Genomic DNA, 14271 nt, shown 5'->3' on the forward strand with positions numbered 1-14271 from the left:
CAAGATGGTAACTTTAGGTTTTGTGCCCCTGCTCCCAACATCTATGTCTTTTATGAGTTGGAGGTCCCAGAAGATAGCATTTGCCTAATGGTGTCATGTCATTCTCCAGCTTTAAAATACCTGAAGTCATTGAGTGGTGCAAACGGTTACCATGCTCAGCAGGTAACTAAAAGGTTGGCAATTTCAGTGCTCCCAAAAGTACCTCAGAAGAAAGAGCTGGCAATCAATATTCAAAAGATCACAGCCATTGAAAACCCTATGGAACACGGTTCTCTGACACGTATGAAGTCACCATGAGTTGAAATTGACTCTAAATCAACTGGTTTTAGTTCTCAAAATACCTACTTAGTGTTGTACCTAGAAAAAGCACTGAGTGTGCACCATGCACCTGTTGGTTGGAATTAAAAGGACTAAGAAAAACCAAAATGACTAGACTCATTGGGAGATGAATTGCATAGGTATTCATTGACTGCATGACTAGCTGCATTTTTTTTCGGAACCGCTGGCTGCCTTCACATTTCCTGGTGGAAGTGGGATAGGTCAGCAGACAACCCAGAGTTGCAGCTAACTTTTGCCCACACATTCATTTTTCAGAGCGTTGGCTTAAAATTGAGGTAGATGTGTGTGCATATGTATGTGTGTGTGTGTGTGTGTGTGTGTGTGAGTGCGCACGTGTCTGGAACCCAAGTGCCTTCCGTGATCCCCAGAGTATCTGTTCTGTCTTCAAATGAGCTGATTACAACACAAAGGATGTGGACATTGGAATTTTTCCTGTTTGATGTCACACTGCTACCCTTTAAAAGTCCAAGGGGAAAAAAGGAGGGAATCCAGCCACACTCCTCACTCCAGATATCCACCCACAAGGAAGAAGAGAGGGGAAAGGCCACAGGGGGCAAACAAGCCAGCGGAATCAGGGAGACGGTGTCAGGTTTCAAACTCAGCTCCAGCCATTCAGAGAGCAGTGATGTTGGGGGCCCGCCTCAGGCTCTGGGTCTGCGCCTTGTACAGCATGTATGGTGTGTGCAGGGTCAGAGCCTATCCCAACATCTCCCCGCTGCTTGACTCCAGCTGGGGTGGGCTGACCCACCTGTACACAGCCACCACCAGGAACAGCTACCACCTGCAGATCCACAAGGATGGTCACGTGGACGGCTCACCACATCAGACCATCTATAGTGAGTAGGGGCTTCAGGTGGGGAAGAAGCAATTGGAGATGCTTTGGGGTAGGCCAGGGACTAATCCAGCTTTCTCATTCTTTGACCAGAATCCACTTATTTTGTGTGGTTTATAGCCCTGGGGGAAGGTTTCCCCAACTCCCTAATTAATGGTCACTGGTTTCTCCCAACATACACAGTTTGTGTCCTAACTCAATTCCTCTTCCTCTGTTCTGTAAGTAGGAACCCCTTTCCCTCTGTTCTGTCCAAGCAGCCAGAGTGTACAGAAAGGCAGGTAAGGAGGCTGAGAGGAAAAAAAGCTAGAAAGAGCAGTAGACACTGGACTTAAACTCATAAACCTTGGACTGAGTTAGCTAGGGAGGTTGTAAAGGAGATTCCTGTACCAGACCAAAAATTAGGATAGATGAACTTGGGCTTTTGCCTAGTTTAGTATTTTGGCTTTATGAAAGGCTCTCAAGAAAAAGGTATTGAAGGCAGATTGTTCAGATGTGTTGTATCGGAGAGTCTAACCTGGGTCAGGCTGTCCTTTGAAAATTCATACATGCACAACCTATCTATCTATCCAAGCACCCATCCATCCATTCTCCAGGTTTTATTTGGTAGTGCCCAGTTTGGTGTGAGTTGGTGATTCTTCTCTATGGAGATGAAACTATCTCATAAGTAGCAAGTTGAGCTAGCTGAGAACTCACTGACAGTCCACTAAGTGGAATCTATAGTTTATAAAGATTCTCAGTTCTGACTTATGGTGATCACATGTATGTCAGAGTAGAACTGTACTTCGTGGGGGTTTTCAGTGTTTTAAAGATGCAAACTAGAATATTTAGAGCAGGGGTGGGGAATGTCTGAGCTTCAGTCCATATGAGGTTCACTAAATCATTTGGTCTGGCCCTGCCAAGGCAACCGCATGCAGTTCCAGCCATCACATTAGAGGTAAGTTAACTAAATATTTGACCAAATATAGCAGGCTAAGTTTTAATTTGATAATTTTGTACGACCGGGAATGTTATAAATTTTAGCAGAAAAAAGGTTCCCTGCCTTTGATTTGGAATCCTGGTACGGCACTGCAGGTTAATACGCTGGGCTGCTAGGTCAGTTTGAACAGCAAGCTCACCAGCAGTATCTCAGAAACCCTATATAGGGTGGTTATGAGTTGGAACTGACTCGATGCACTTACAACAAATACCACAGGGGTTTCAATGGCTGTTTTTTCAGAAGCAGATGACCAGAACTTTTTTTCAAGGAGCCTCTAACATTTAGTTAGCAATAGAGCACATTAACTGTTTGTACCACTCAGTTGTTGTGTGCTGTTGCGTCAGTTCTGACTCATAACAGTCCCTCTATAGAGTTTCCAAGGAGCAACTGGTGGGTTTGAACCACCAACTTTGCGGTTAGCAGTGCAGTGCTTACCCTACAGCGACACATCAGGACTCCACCTGGAGATGACTTTTAAAGATTGTTTATGGAAAATTGGTTCACAATCCTCAATAGTCAATCATCTGTCACGCAAGAAATTCATATAAGGTTGGTAGATGGCACCAGAGTAAAAACTTTGGCTGTTAACTGGAAGGTCATCTGAACCCACCAGCTGCTTCCCAGAAAAAATATGTAGTAGTCTGTGTCCATAAAGATTAAGCCTTGCAAACCCTAAAAAGCAGTTGTACCCTCTCCTATGGGGTCACTGTGAGTAAAAATCGACTTCATGGCAATGAATTTGATGCTTACACAGGGATGGAGGAGAGATGGATATTGAAAAATATAGCATCTTTTCTTTTAGAAAAGTATATAAAACTTGAGAGCACAGTAGTTCTGTAGGATAAGCACTGGTCTGTGAACCACAAAGTCAGCAGTTCAAGCCCACCATTTGCTCTGCCAGAAAAAGATGAGGCTTTCTGCTCCCACAAAGATATAGCCTAGAATACCCTATACCGGGTTGCTATGAGTCAGAACCAACTCAACAGCACTTAGCAACAACAAGAAATGTAAACATTATTCTACGAATACAGAAAATTACAAACTGATTTAATATGTTGCTGTTGTTATTAAGTGCCGTCAAGTCGGTTCCGACCCATAGTGACGCTGTAAGATTTTCCTGGGAGCAGCTGGTGAACTTGAACTGCCAACCTTGCAGTTTAAATGACTGTAGTCTGGCACATTAACCCACAGCACCAAATAGATCAAACTCAGTAATCACAGACTCTGTTTAATGAAATAAAACTCCTTTTAGGAATTATGATTCATTCTTTATTATTGTAGTAAATAATAATATATATGCATTTTAACATACATATATATGTATATATATATACTGCTGTTGCCTTGCTATATGCAAGAAATGCATGGTGCTAGGAATCTAGAATCCTTAAATCTGCATACAATATATGTACATACTAGGAAATGGGGGATAGAGTGGGTGGGGAGGGAGAAAGGGGTCTCTCTGAATACTAAACAGGTTCCAGAGCTCAAGGGAATGTTGTAGAATGAACATCTTGGGAGCCAATGTTTAAGTCTGCTGGCAAAAGTCAGAAATCAATCTGGATGCACTGATAGGTCCAAAGTGCTATTCATTTTCTTCAGCTGATATTTAACAGGACGCCTGGTGTGGCATTGTAGAATCAGCACTGGACTGCAAACCACAAGGTGGGCAGTTCAAACCCACCAGCTGCTCCTTGGAAACCCTATACAGGATCACCATTAGTGAGAACTGACTCAATGGCACATAAACAACAACAACAATGGTACTGTAGGATCAGCACTGGACTGTGAACCACAAGGTCAGCAGTTCAAACCCACCAGGTGCTCCTCAGAAACTCTATATGGGGTCACTATGAGTTGGAACCAACTCGAAGGCATTTAACAACAACAACAACATAATATGCTTGAGAACACCCTGGTGGTGAAATGAGTTTAACACTGGTCTGCTACCACAAGGTCGGTTGGTTCAAACCCACCAGTCATTCCACAGGATAAAAATGAAAATGTCTACTTCCACAAAGATCTATCGTCTCGTAATCCCTGAGGTAGAGTTATACACTGTCCTGTAGATTTACTATGAGCCAACATCTACTCAGTAACAGTGGGTACAGGTAATGGAACGTCATCCTTACTTCCACTACAAAACTCTGTGTGGTCCACAATTCTAGACAGCTGTTGGTTTTGTTAATTTCCGTCAAGTCGGTTCCAACTCACAGTGACCCAGTATAGGTTTCCAAGGAGTGACTGGTGGGTTTCAACCTCCAACCTTGGGGTTAGCAGACTAGTGTGTAGCCTTCAGGGATACACCAGGACTTCTGTCTAGTTACTGCCTGATAACACTCCTCACAGACATTTGTATTGAACCTACATGGGGTAGTGGAGGAGCCCTGGGCTTTAAATCAGGCAACTCCACTGGTTAGGCACCAACTTTAGGAGGCATTTACAAACTCTCTAAGCTATATCTGTAGGTGAGGGATTTAGAATCCCTGCTATGATCCAATAAGATGCACGCAGAAATTCTAGTTATTACCAGTAGGGGTCCTCTGATAGCCTCAAATACCTAAACAATTTTAACAGAAAAGTTCAGGTAACTGAACAACAGCACTTGGGGCTGACATCTTGCTGAATTACCTTTCAAATTATCCCATTATGACCTAACTGTACCCTTACCACAAAACAGAGAGTTAAATAACTTGAGTTATTTAACTAGGTATTGATAAAATGCAAGCCACACTTAAAACGTAAGTATTTAAGGTCTCTGGTGACTCAAAGGAGCCCTAGTATCACCATGGTTAAGCACTCAGCCACTGACCAAAAGGCTATTAGTTCGAACCACATGAGAAAATATGGGGTGATCTATTTCATAAAGATTACAGTATTGGACGCCTTATGGGAACAGGTTTACTCTGTCCCACTCTGTGAGTCAGAATCAGTTCAGTGACAGCAGGTATGGGGTGGGGCATACAGTTTGCGTTGAATACGGTTGGACTTAGCTCGCAGCTTCCCTCACTTCTGCCTATCGGTGACCAATGTGGTCACCAGTTAGAGCACATGTCAGCTCGTGTATTCCCATTGAGTCTTAGTCTTCGAAGGGGACCCGACCGCTTGCCTTGATGTCCCCAAGGTAGCAACTTGCTTGTCAAACTGACATCTTTGCTCTTGAGTCAATATACCTATAATGCTAAAATTCTATGCTCATTGAACATTCTAGTGTACTCTGTACAATGTTTTCATTTACTCTGTAAACATTTTAATGATGCACTCTGGAGTCTTGGTGTGGCTCTGTAGGATAAGCACTGGAATGCAAAGTCAGTTTGAATCGCAAGGTCGGCGGTTCAAACCCAATAGTCATTCCTTGGAAGCCCTATACAGGGTTACTATGAATCAGAACTGACTCGACGGTCCTTAACAACAAACAATAGTGTGCTCTGGTCAGAGCTATCATTATCACCCAATTACATGACACTCTGAATCATGTGACTTCGTCTGTGTGCACTATAATGTGCATTCTTGTTTTTGTAACTGCCTATGCTTTAATAGTTCCTGATTTTGTCAAATTTTGTGGTGTTTTAGCTACAATAAAGGACACCTGGTGGCACAATGATTAAGAGTTTGACTGCTAAGTGAAAGGTCAGCAGTTCAAACCCACCAGCCACTCCACAGGAAAAGGCATGGCTGTGTGCTTCAGAAAAGACTTATAGCCTTGAAACCCCGATGGGGCAGTTCTACTCTTATTATAGGGTCGCTATGAGTCAGAACTGACTAGATGAGAATGAGCTTGGGGGGATTTGGCTAGCTACAGTATTGTGACAATTAGTATTTGTGAGCTTTTATGAATATTACTTTTATTATATCAATCAATATTATCTATTAATTATATTATTTATTAGCATATTAAATAATATAATTAATTATATAATAATATTAATAACTTAAAAATAATAAAGTGGTAATTAAAGAAAAAGGAGAGAAATTGTAGAAGGCTTCAGCTTGCTACTAATAGCATTGTAACTAATAATGTAATTCCGTGTAGAAAGATTTTATAAAACAATTTTGCTGCTAATATTCATATAGTCTAAGAAATAATACATTTAAACAATTGATAAGTTTATTTAACACATATTATTCGGACATTAAAATTGATTTTAAAAAGAATTACTAAGGACTCTGTATAGTCTGTTACAGGAAGAGCTCCATCGTGGGGAATGAATGGTGGGTGGGTGACACCAACCGTAGTGATGCTACTGGCCAGGAGCTCAGAAAGCTCCATTCAGACAAGGAGATGAAACAGGCAAACACAGCAAGTCACAGGAAATGTACACATAAGTACAAGGGGAGCAATCTGTATCATCATCAGTACTCATTAATACCAGGAGATTTCATGAAGGTAGACCTCAAGAAGTGCTTGAAGGTGAGAATTAATTGGATGTGAAACAAGTGTTTGACAAGTATGCTTTCTCCCCAGGTGCCCTGATGATTAGATCAGAGGATTCTGGCTTTGTAGTGATCACAGGAGTGATGAGTAGGCGATACCTCTGTATGGACTTCAGAGGCAACATTTTTGGATTGGTGAGTCTGTATTTGTGTGTGTGCCAGTCAAACAAAATACCAAATTGCTTTGACAGAATATAGGCTTTTATAGCATAATGAGTCCATTTGTACTTTAGTGATCTGTTTTTATTGAGTACTTTATTCGGTGTAAGTCTCAAATACTCAGGTGGTTTCAACCCATGCTCTCAATTTCCCTCCTGTGTTGGCTGTTGGTGTTCGTTTTTGTATCTATCACTGTATTTTGTATGCAGTAGTTGATCTCCGATTCACTGCATTCATGTTGTTGAGTAGTTTGTTGTTGTATTCTGTTGAGTCAGTTCCAACTCATAGCGACCCTATATAGGGTTTCTGAGAGCAGCTGGAGGGTATGAACTCCTGAGGTTGCCGTTACCAGTCTGGAGCTTATCATAATAGTGCCACACGAGGTACATTAGACAAGTTGAAGAGCCACGGGCATCTTCTTGATTCTATTTCTAACCATGACCTTCATTCCACTTCCCTAACCCCTCTCTTCTTTCAACTTCAATTGCTCTACCTTGAAAAATTACAATGAGATGGCCCATGTGACCTGTGGAGGCCCGTCTAGTTTAAAGATCTCTAATGATCTCTGTCTCAATTGGGATTAACTAGCCATTCAGTTTATAAATAAACAAATTTCTCAAACTAATGTTGCAGGTAACTTCCAAAGGATCTGGGTTAGGGAATTTGTAGGACTGCTTATCTCAGGAGTCTCTGACCACCAGGCATTCCTACCAGAAATTCCATGGGAGCAAGAATCTTTTGGTTTTCTCAGTGCTGTGTCCCTACAATTTATCTGGCTCAGAATAATCCCTTAATCAATATCTGCTGAACAAATACAGAAACATATAATCCTCATTTAAAAGTACATCAAAGATTGTGAAGATTTAATGCAATAATAAATGAGTCTTAGCTATCTAGCACTACTATAACAGAAAATCAAAAGAGACTTTAACAAACAAACCTTTATATTTTCTGACCGTTTAGGAAGTTAGAAGTCTGAATTCAGCATGTTGACTAGGAGAAGGCTTACTCTGTTGGCTCTTCCTGAATCTCTTTTATGTTTTTGCTCCTGGGCAGTCCTCATGTGGCATAGTATCTGTCTTCTCCCACATCACTGCTTGCTTAATTTGTTTCTTTTATACCTCAAAGGAGACTGACTCAAGACACTCCCTATGTTAACACTGACTCATTAACATAGCAAAGAGAATCCTTCCCCAAATGAGATCATGACACAGATATAGGGATTAGGATTTATAACACATATTTTGGGGGTTCACAACTTAATCTGTAAATTAACTAAAGGTCCTAGTAGGTACTTAGTAAAACCAGGTTCCAGTTAGTGGTAGAGTGAAGACTCAAATCCAGGTAATCTGTTTCCAAAGCTAATGTCCCTAGTCCCCAAACTGTACTGTCTTTCTAACGGGAGTACCCGCAATTCTATTTAACCCTTCAGACTGTATTCCATCTCATTTCTCCAGGGAAGGTGACAGCCCCAAGCCAACTTTCAGCCAGATGAGGGTTCCACAAGGTAGAGTGGGAAGAACAGTGTTGTTTCTCTCCAGAAGCATGAGGAATGTGCTGCTCTCTCAGCAAAGCCATGTGCCCCAAGGAAGTGAGCTATATAACCCTAGTGACTGCCACTCCCTGACAGTTAGAGCAGCTATGCTCAGTCCATGAGGAATTTGGAAAGCATTAGCCAAAATCACTTTTCTCCAAGAGGTAGCGTTAAATGGTCAATGTCTGTCGTCAGAAATACTAGGGTAACCAGGATCTAATAGAGCTGTGGAGTCCCTGGGTGAAGTAAACAGTTAAGTTCTCAGCTATTAAAAAAGTTAGAGGTTCAAATCCATCTAGAGGAACCTTGGAAGAAAGGCCTGGTAATCGGTTTAAGAAATGTCATGACCTCTGAAAACCCTATGGAGTACAGTCTTGAAACACATGGCGTCACCATGAGACGGAACTGACTTTGACAACTGGTTTGGGTTTGGGGTTTAATGGAGGTGTTATCTGGAGGCTTGAACCACAATATATGCACACCCTAGGGCTTCAGGAGGAGTTTGGGGTTGGGAGCTCAGACTAACTTGTCTTCCCTGCATCACTTTCGCCCTTTCAGCATTACTTCAACTCGGAGAACTGCAGGTTCAGGCACCGGACGCTGGAAAACGGGCATGATGTCTACCAATCTCCTCAGCACCATTTCCTGGTCAGTCTGGGGCGAGCCAAGAGGCCCTTCCTGCCAGGCATGAACCCACCACCTTACTCCCAGTTCCTGTCCCGAAGGAATGAGATCCCCCTGATTCACTTTAATACCCCAAAGCCCCGGCGGCACACCCGCAGTGCCGAGGAGGACTCTGAACGGGACCCGCTGAACGTGCTCAAGCCCAGGCCCCGAATGACACCGGCGCCAGCATCCTGCTCCCAGGAGCTCCCAAGTGCCGAAGACAACAGCCTGGTGGCCAGTGACCCTTTAGGAGTGGTCAGAGGCCATAGGGTCAACACACATGCCGCTGGGATGGGCGTGGAAAGGTGCCGCTCCTTCCCCAAATTCATCTAGGGAATCCAGGAAGGAATACTTTTTAACCAGTCCTTCAGCAAACTAAACCATCTTCAAGAGACCACCTCCCTCTACAGTCCAGGGAGCAGGGGAGTAGTGTGTGTGGAATTAGCTTCCTCTCTCCAACCTCCCTAAGAGGTCCCCTGAGAGTCAACCTTTGATGTCCTAGCAAAGGAGTTTCACTGCCTTCCCCACCCACATATACCACCTTTCTAAGTAAAAAGTCCCAGTAGGTAAACTAGAAATTTCAATTGCATTAAGGGAGAGGGAGAGATGGATTGGGTTTTTTGTTTGTTTTTAGCATATTTATCTTCCCTATGCCTCTCAACTATTGTTAAGTGACCTTGAGTCAGGTCATTCAGCGACCCAGAGTAGGGTTTCCTAGGAGTGGTTTGAACCCGACCTTGCAGTTAGCAGTCAGTGTTTATCTTATAGTAACACAGGAGGACTCAATGGCTCTCCACTAGTTTAGCACAAACAAAGCCTAATGAGTTTCTGAGGTGTGGGCAGTATTTGAGTTGACAAACTTTGACCTGGACCCTGGCAGCATTTGAGTTGGCAAACTTTGGCCTAGGACATTAGCATCTGAAGTGAGCAAATGAATAAAAACATTAATTGGAAGCCTTTGTTCTTCCTTGGGCATGTCTGCAGAAGGAAGAGATGATAGGCTGATGATAACTTAAAGGCTTAAACTTAATTAGGACAAAAAGTCATGCTAGAAAAACTCCGCCTCCCAGATGGGTAGGGATCCTTTGTCATGCTCTCCCTCTGTGTGTTTTGCCAGGAAGCTGAAAATGACCCTGCTCCATTCCAAAGTGGCTCACAAAAGTTTCACCTCCTGTTCTCATCTTTACCTTTAGTGAATTTGGCCAGTGGGAAAATTTTAGTATCAGTTCATGAAAGTCTACTCTGCTAATATTTTTCTGAAAAGGAAAAATGTCTCTCCTACATATATATAAAAAGATTTGTTGTCAAGAATATACATACATATACCAAATACTAAAACATTTACCAGTTCAAGTTTCTACATGTACATTTCAGTGACATTCACTGTACTCAAGTTGTCCTATAAGCTCTTTAATGAAGCCTATAATTCCAGATTGAGTAACAATCCATTCTGAATAAATCACACAAAAATATTACTGCTATGGGGTAGGAGATTTGAAACAATGGTTTTCTCTAGACTGTCCTTTTTTCTAAATGAAGTAGCATCAAGGGCTCAGGGGAAAGATGTCTAATGCCAAAGTGGTGTTGTTGAGAAGTGCCGTTGAGTCAGTTCTGACCCATTGTGACACTGTATAAGCTTTCTGAGGAGAGACTGGTGAGCTTGAACCGCTAACCCATTATGGTTCAAAGCGACTTTGCAGTCCAGCTCATTAACCCACAGCACCACTCCAATGCCAAAGTGTAGGAGTTCAGAAAGACAAGACTATTAGCACTCTCTAGTACTCTACAGCTGTGGCTATGGAATTAGTGGAAAGGCTCCTGGGCTCTCCATTCACTTGGAAATTCTTGGGACCTTAATGAACCCAGCTGGTGTGGCACTGTAGGATAAGTGTAGGACTGCAAGGTCTCCCTCCAAAATCCTATACTGGGTCACCGAGTCAGAATTGACTCAACAGCACTTAACACCAACCAACCAGCAGAGGAACACCAGATGGGTGGGACTGATGCTCAGACCTCATACCAGCCTTACTCCATGAATATTCCTGCAAGGGAACCCCAGTTTCCTACCTCTATTTAAATGAACACCTAAAGAGATGTTCATTTGAAAAGTAGGTTTAAATAACGGTTTACTCCAAGTCACTTTTTTTTTTTTTTGTCTTCACTGCCATCATGGACCAAGCCTTAGAAATGGACTCATTCTTATTTACTTAACAGAGATACATTGGACAATTTTTCCCTGATAGTTTAGCATTAAAACAATATATAATACCATATATCAGTGCATCTGGCAAATGTTGTCTTTATACCTTCCATTACCCATTGGAGATGTTAGACTATGCGATAACTATTGGAAACCCTGCAATCCTAATAAGTAGATGGAAAAATCTCAAAAGGATTTTGGTAGAAAACCAGTAGTATTCTCACAAACAGCATCTTCACTGACGTTCTTTGGCAAGCCAAGGTTTTGTTGTCGTTATTAAGTATCTTGGCAATATTTATTTATTTATTTGGAAGATTTTGCTTACACTCTATAAAACTGTAACCTCACCTTTTTCCTTTCTTCTATGTAAAAGAAAAGTAAAATTCATCTCAGCTTCTGTCTGTGTCTCCTTTCTGCATTACTACATAAAATGTTAGCATACACACAGGCTAGATGGGTATGGGAGGGAGGGAGGGTGGGAATATGCCCGCACATATACACAGGTTTAGCAGGTATTTGTACACGGGTCTTTACTTTTGCTGCAAACTTATCCATACATGTAGTGGTATATACAGGGAACAAAGTTATGAAAACTTCTTAGACATTACCAAATAACTTGAGGGAATGAGTTATTACACCTGCGGCTCAGAACCATAGTCTCAAGGGACACCATGGTCAGTTGGCATAACATATTCACAAAGACAATGTTCTCATTCACTTTGATAAGTAGCACCTGGGATCTTAAAGCTCATACGGCCATCTCAGGTGCAACTATGGTCTCTCCCGATTTAGAGGACGGCAGAGTGATGAAAATTGAAGACACATTGAAACAATTAGTCCAATAAATTAATGGTCCATGTGAGCATCAGTCTCCACAACCCTGAGATCAGAAGTAGATGCCTGGCTACCACTACCACCAGTTCTGAAAGAGATCATACTAGAACGTCTTGGATAGAGTAAAAGCAAAAAACTGAGAATCATAAAAAAGACCAGGTTCCCTGGTCAGATAGACTGTGGAACCCTGAGACTATGACCCTTAGTCTCAACTCAGGTTTGTCACTGAACTCACCCTATGGCTCAATTTTTAGCCAAGCAATAGATAGGTACATAGGGGAACAACACTAGTGGCATATGCACTCCATACAATGGTCAACCATTCCAGGACAAGTGGTAGGATTTACCCAAGGACAAAACTCAGAAGGGTTGGTAAAGGAGGAAATATGGAAACAAGAAATACAGAAAGTGGAATGTGCCGTTACATGGAGGGGATTGTAATCATTGAGATGAAACGTGTGATTTGTTGAATGTAAAACTGACCATCTGCTCTGTAACCTTCACTCAATTCACACACACAAAAATTTTTCAAGTCAAAATATGCGAGTGAGAGATTATTTGTTAAGTACCATCGAGTCAATTCTGACTCACAGCAACCCTGTGTAGGGTCCATGAAGAGTAACTGGTGAGTTTGAACTGCTAACCTTGAAGTTCAAACCTACCTGATGGTCCAGTGCTTATCCTGCAATGTAACACAAGGACTCCAAAAAATAGAGGAGAGCATTAAGAAAATGCAAAGAAAGCACATTTGAAAGTTATGAGAATTCTACAATATTGTTTTCTTTCCATTCATAATACAGACTCTAGATAACAATTTTGATTAATCCAGACAGAATAAAACAAAAGAAACTCTTATCAATAATTAATATCTGATCACTCTAGTTCTAACATGTTTCCTTTAAAACAGAGAAAAAATTTTTAAATAGACCCATCATCATCTCAGTAAAGCAGAAGCGATGCACTCAGCATGTATGCAGTGTTATTGCTGTGTGGACTTGATAGCAGGACAGCAAGATAACAAACCTTGACGCCATCTCTTCATGAGATTTGCATCCCTAAAGGTCCTTCTTTAACCTCCATTTGACCAGGTTTCCAAACACACAGGAAGCAATGATGCCGTTGCAAATTTACAACTTTCTATATTTAAATTCACATTAGCTCAAGCCAGTTGTCAGTGTTCCATTATCTGACTTGAGCCATCATCCTCTCCCTTTTAGTAATTAATGTAAAAAAAAAAAAAACTTAGTGTTCACTGTTTGACATGTGTCCAAATTACCTTCTGACAAGGTCTACAAAGTGAACTTTCAGTTGATAATGCCCCTTGTAAGAGAGTTTGAGCACCAGAGTCCTCCATACTGGTCAGCAACAAAATGATGGAGGCAGAAGACACTAAGAGCAATGCAAGAGTTAAAGACAACAAGAACAAGTATGGGCCTGATCTGCTCATGGCGACAACCCACAGAGCTAGTGCCATACTGCGCAGCAAGAAGCCCGTGCTGGTGAAAAGGAAGCAGAGCTTCCCCACCAAGAACTCCTGACAGAAAAATAAAGACCACGCTCTTCACCACCACCACCAACAACAACAACAAAAAAGAGTTCAACAGAGGTAAAAACCATTATATATACCATTAAGGGTGACCTATGAGTAGATGCAAGGGTACAATGCAGGCTTTATGGGAGTACTTTTACAAATATACCCAAACAAAGTTCAGAAGGGTTAGGAAAACAAGAGGAACTAGAGAGAACAAACAAGATGGTGGATCGGGTGGAAGTCCAGTAAAGAGCTCCATCAGGTCAGCAACAACACAGAATACAGTCCCAAGCAGGCTCAGGGATGGTCCCAGAACTCTGGACCACATATAAAAGAATATTTAGAAGATTGGAAGGCTTACAGCTAGGAGAATTTGTAGCAGAAGAAATCCATTGCTTTCTAATTCAAGACGCTCAGCTGCTCCAGGAGACACGATCTGGGTGAGACCAAGCAGGGGAAGGATCAAAGCAGCCACAGACGCCTGACAGAACCGCGGAGATAAAGGTGTAGACAGTCTTTCCTTTTGGTATCTGTTAATTGGTCACTTTCTGTCTGCGCACCTCCATTCTGGTGACTATCGGGATGCCTGAGCTAGTGGACACCCCAGCCCCACCCTCGGAGGGTTCTACTACGCATGTGCACAGATCTCCTCGAAATTTAAAGAGACAGTTTCCATTTAAAACCAAATGGCCACAGCCGGCCCTGAACTGTTTAGAAGTAGAAAAAAGCCTGAACGGGGATTGTGGAGCGGGATAGGCAGACAAAA

At 42.1% G+C, this 14271-nt stretch overlaps 1 protein-coding gene across 1 annotated transcript; it reads left to right on the plus strand.

Annotated features, from left to right (window-relative positions):
- Positions 1 to 964: 964 nt before the first annotated feature.
- On the plus strand, positions 965 to 9273 carry FGF23 (fibroblast growth factor 23). The gene is made up of 3 exons (XM_006862677.1): positions 965 to 1175; positions 6613 to 6716; positions 8833 to 9273. The coding sequence occupies exons 1-3, from the start codon at positions 965 to 967 to the stop codon at positions 9271 to 9273; spliced, it is 756 nt and encodes a 251-aa protein (XP_006862739.1).
- Positions 9274 to 14271: the final 4998 nt, after the last annotated feature.

This window comes from Chrysochloris asiatica, unplaced genomic scaffold, assembly GCF_000296735.1.
Source record: "Chrysochloris asiatica unplaced genomic scaffold, ChrAsi1.0 scaffold00050, whole genome shotgun sequence".
Taxonomy (NCBI): domain Eukaryota; kingdom Metazoa; phylum Chordata; class Mammalia; order Afrosoricida; family Chrysochloridae; genus Chrysochloris; species Chrysochloris asiatica.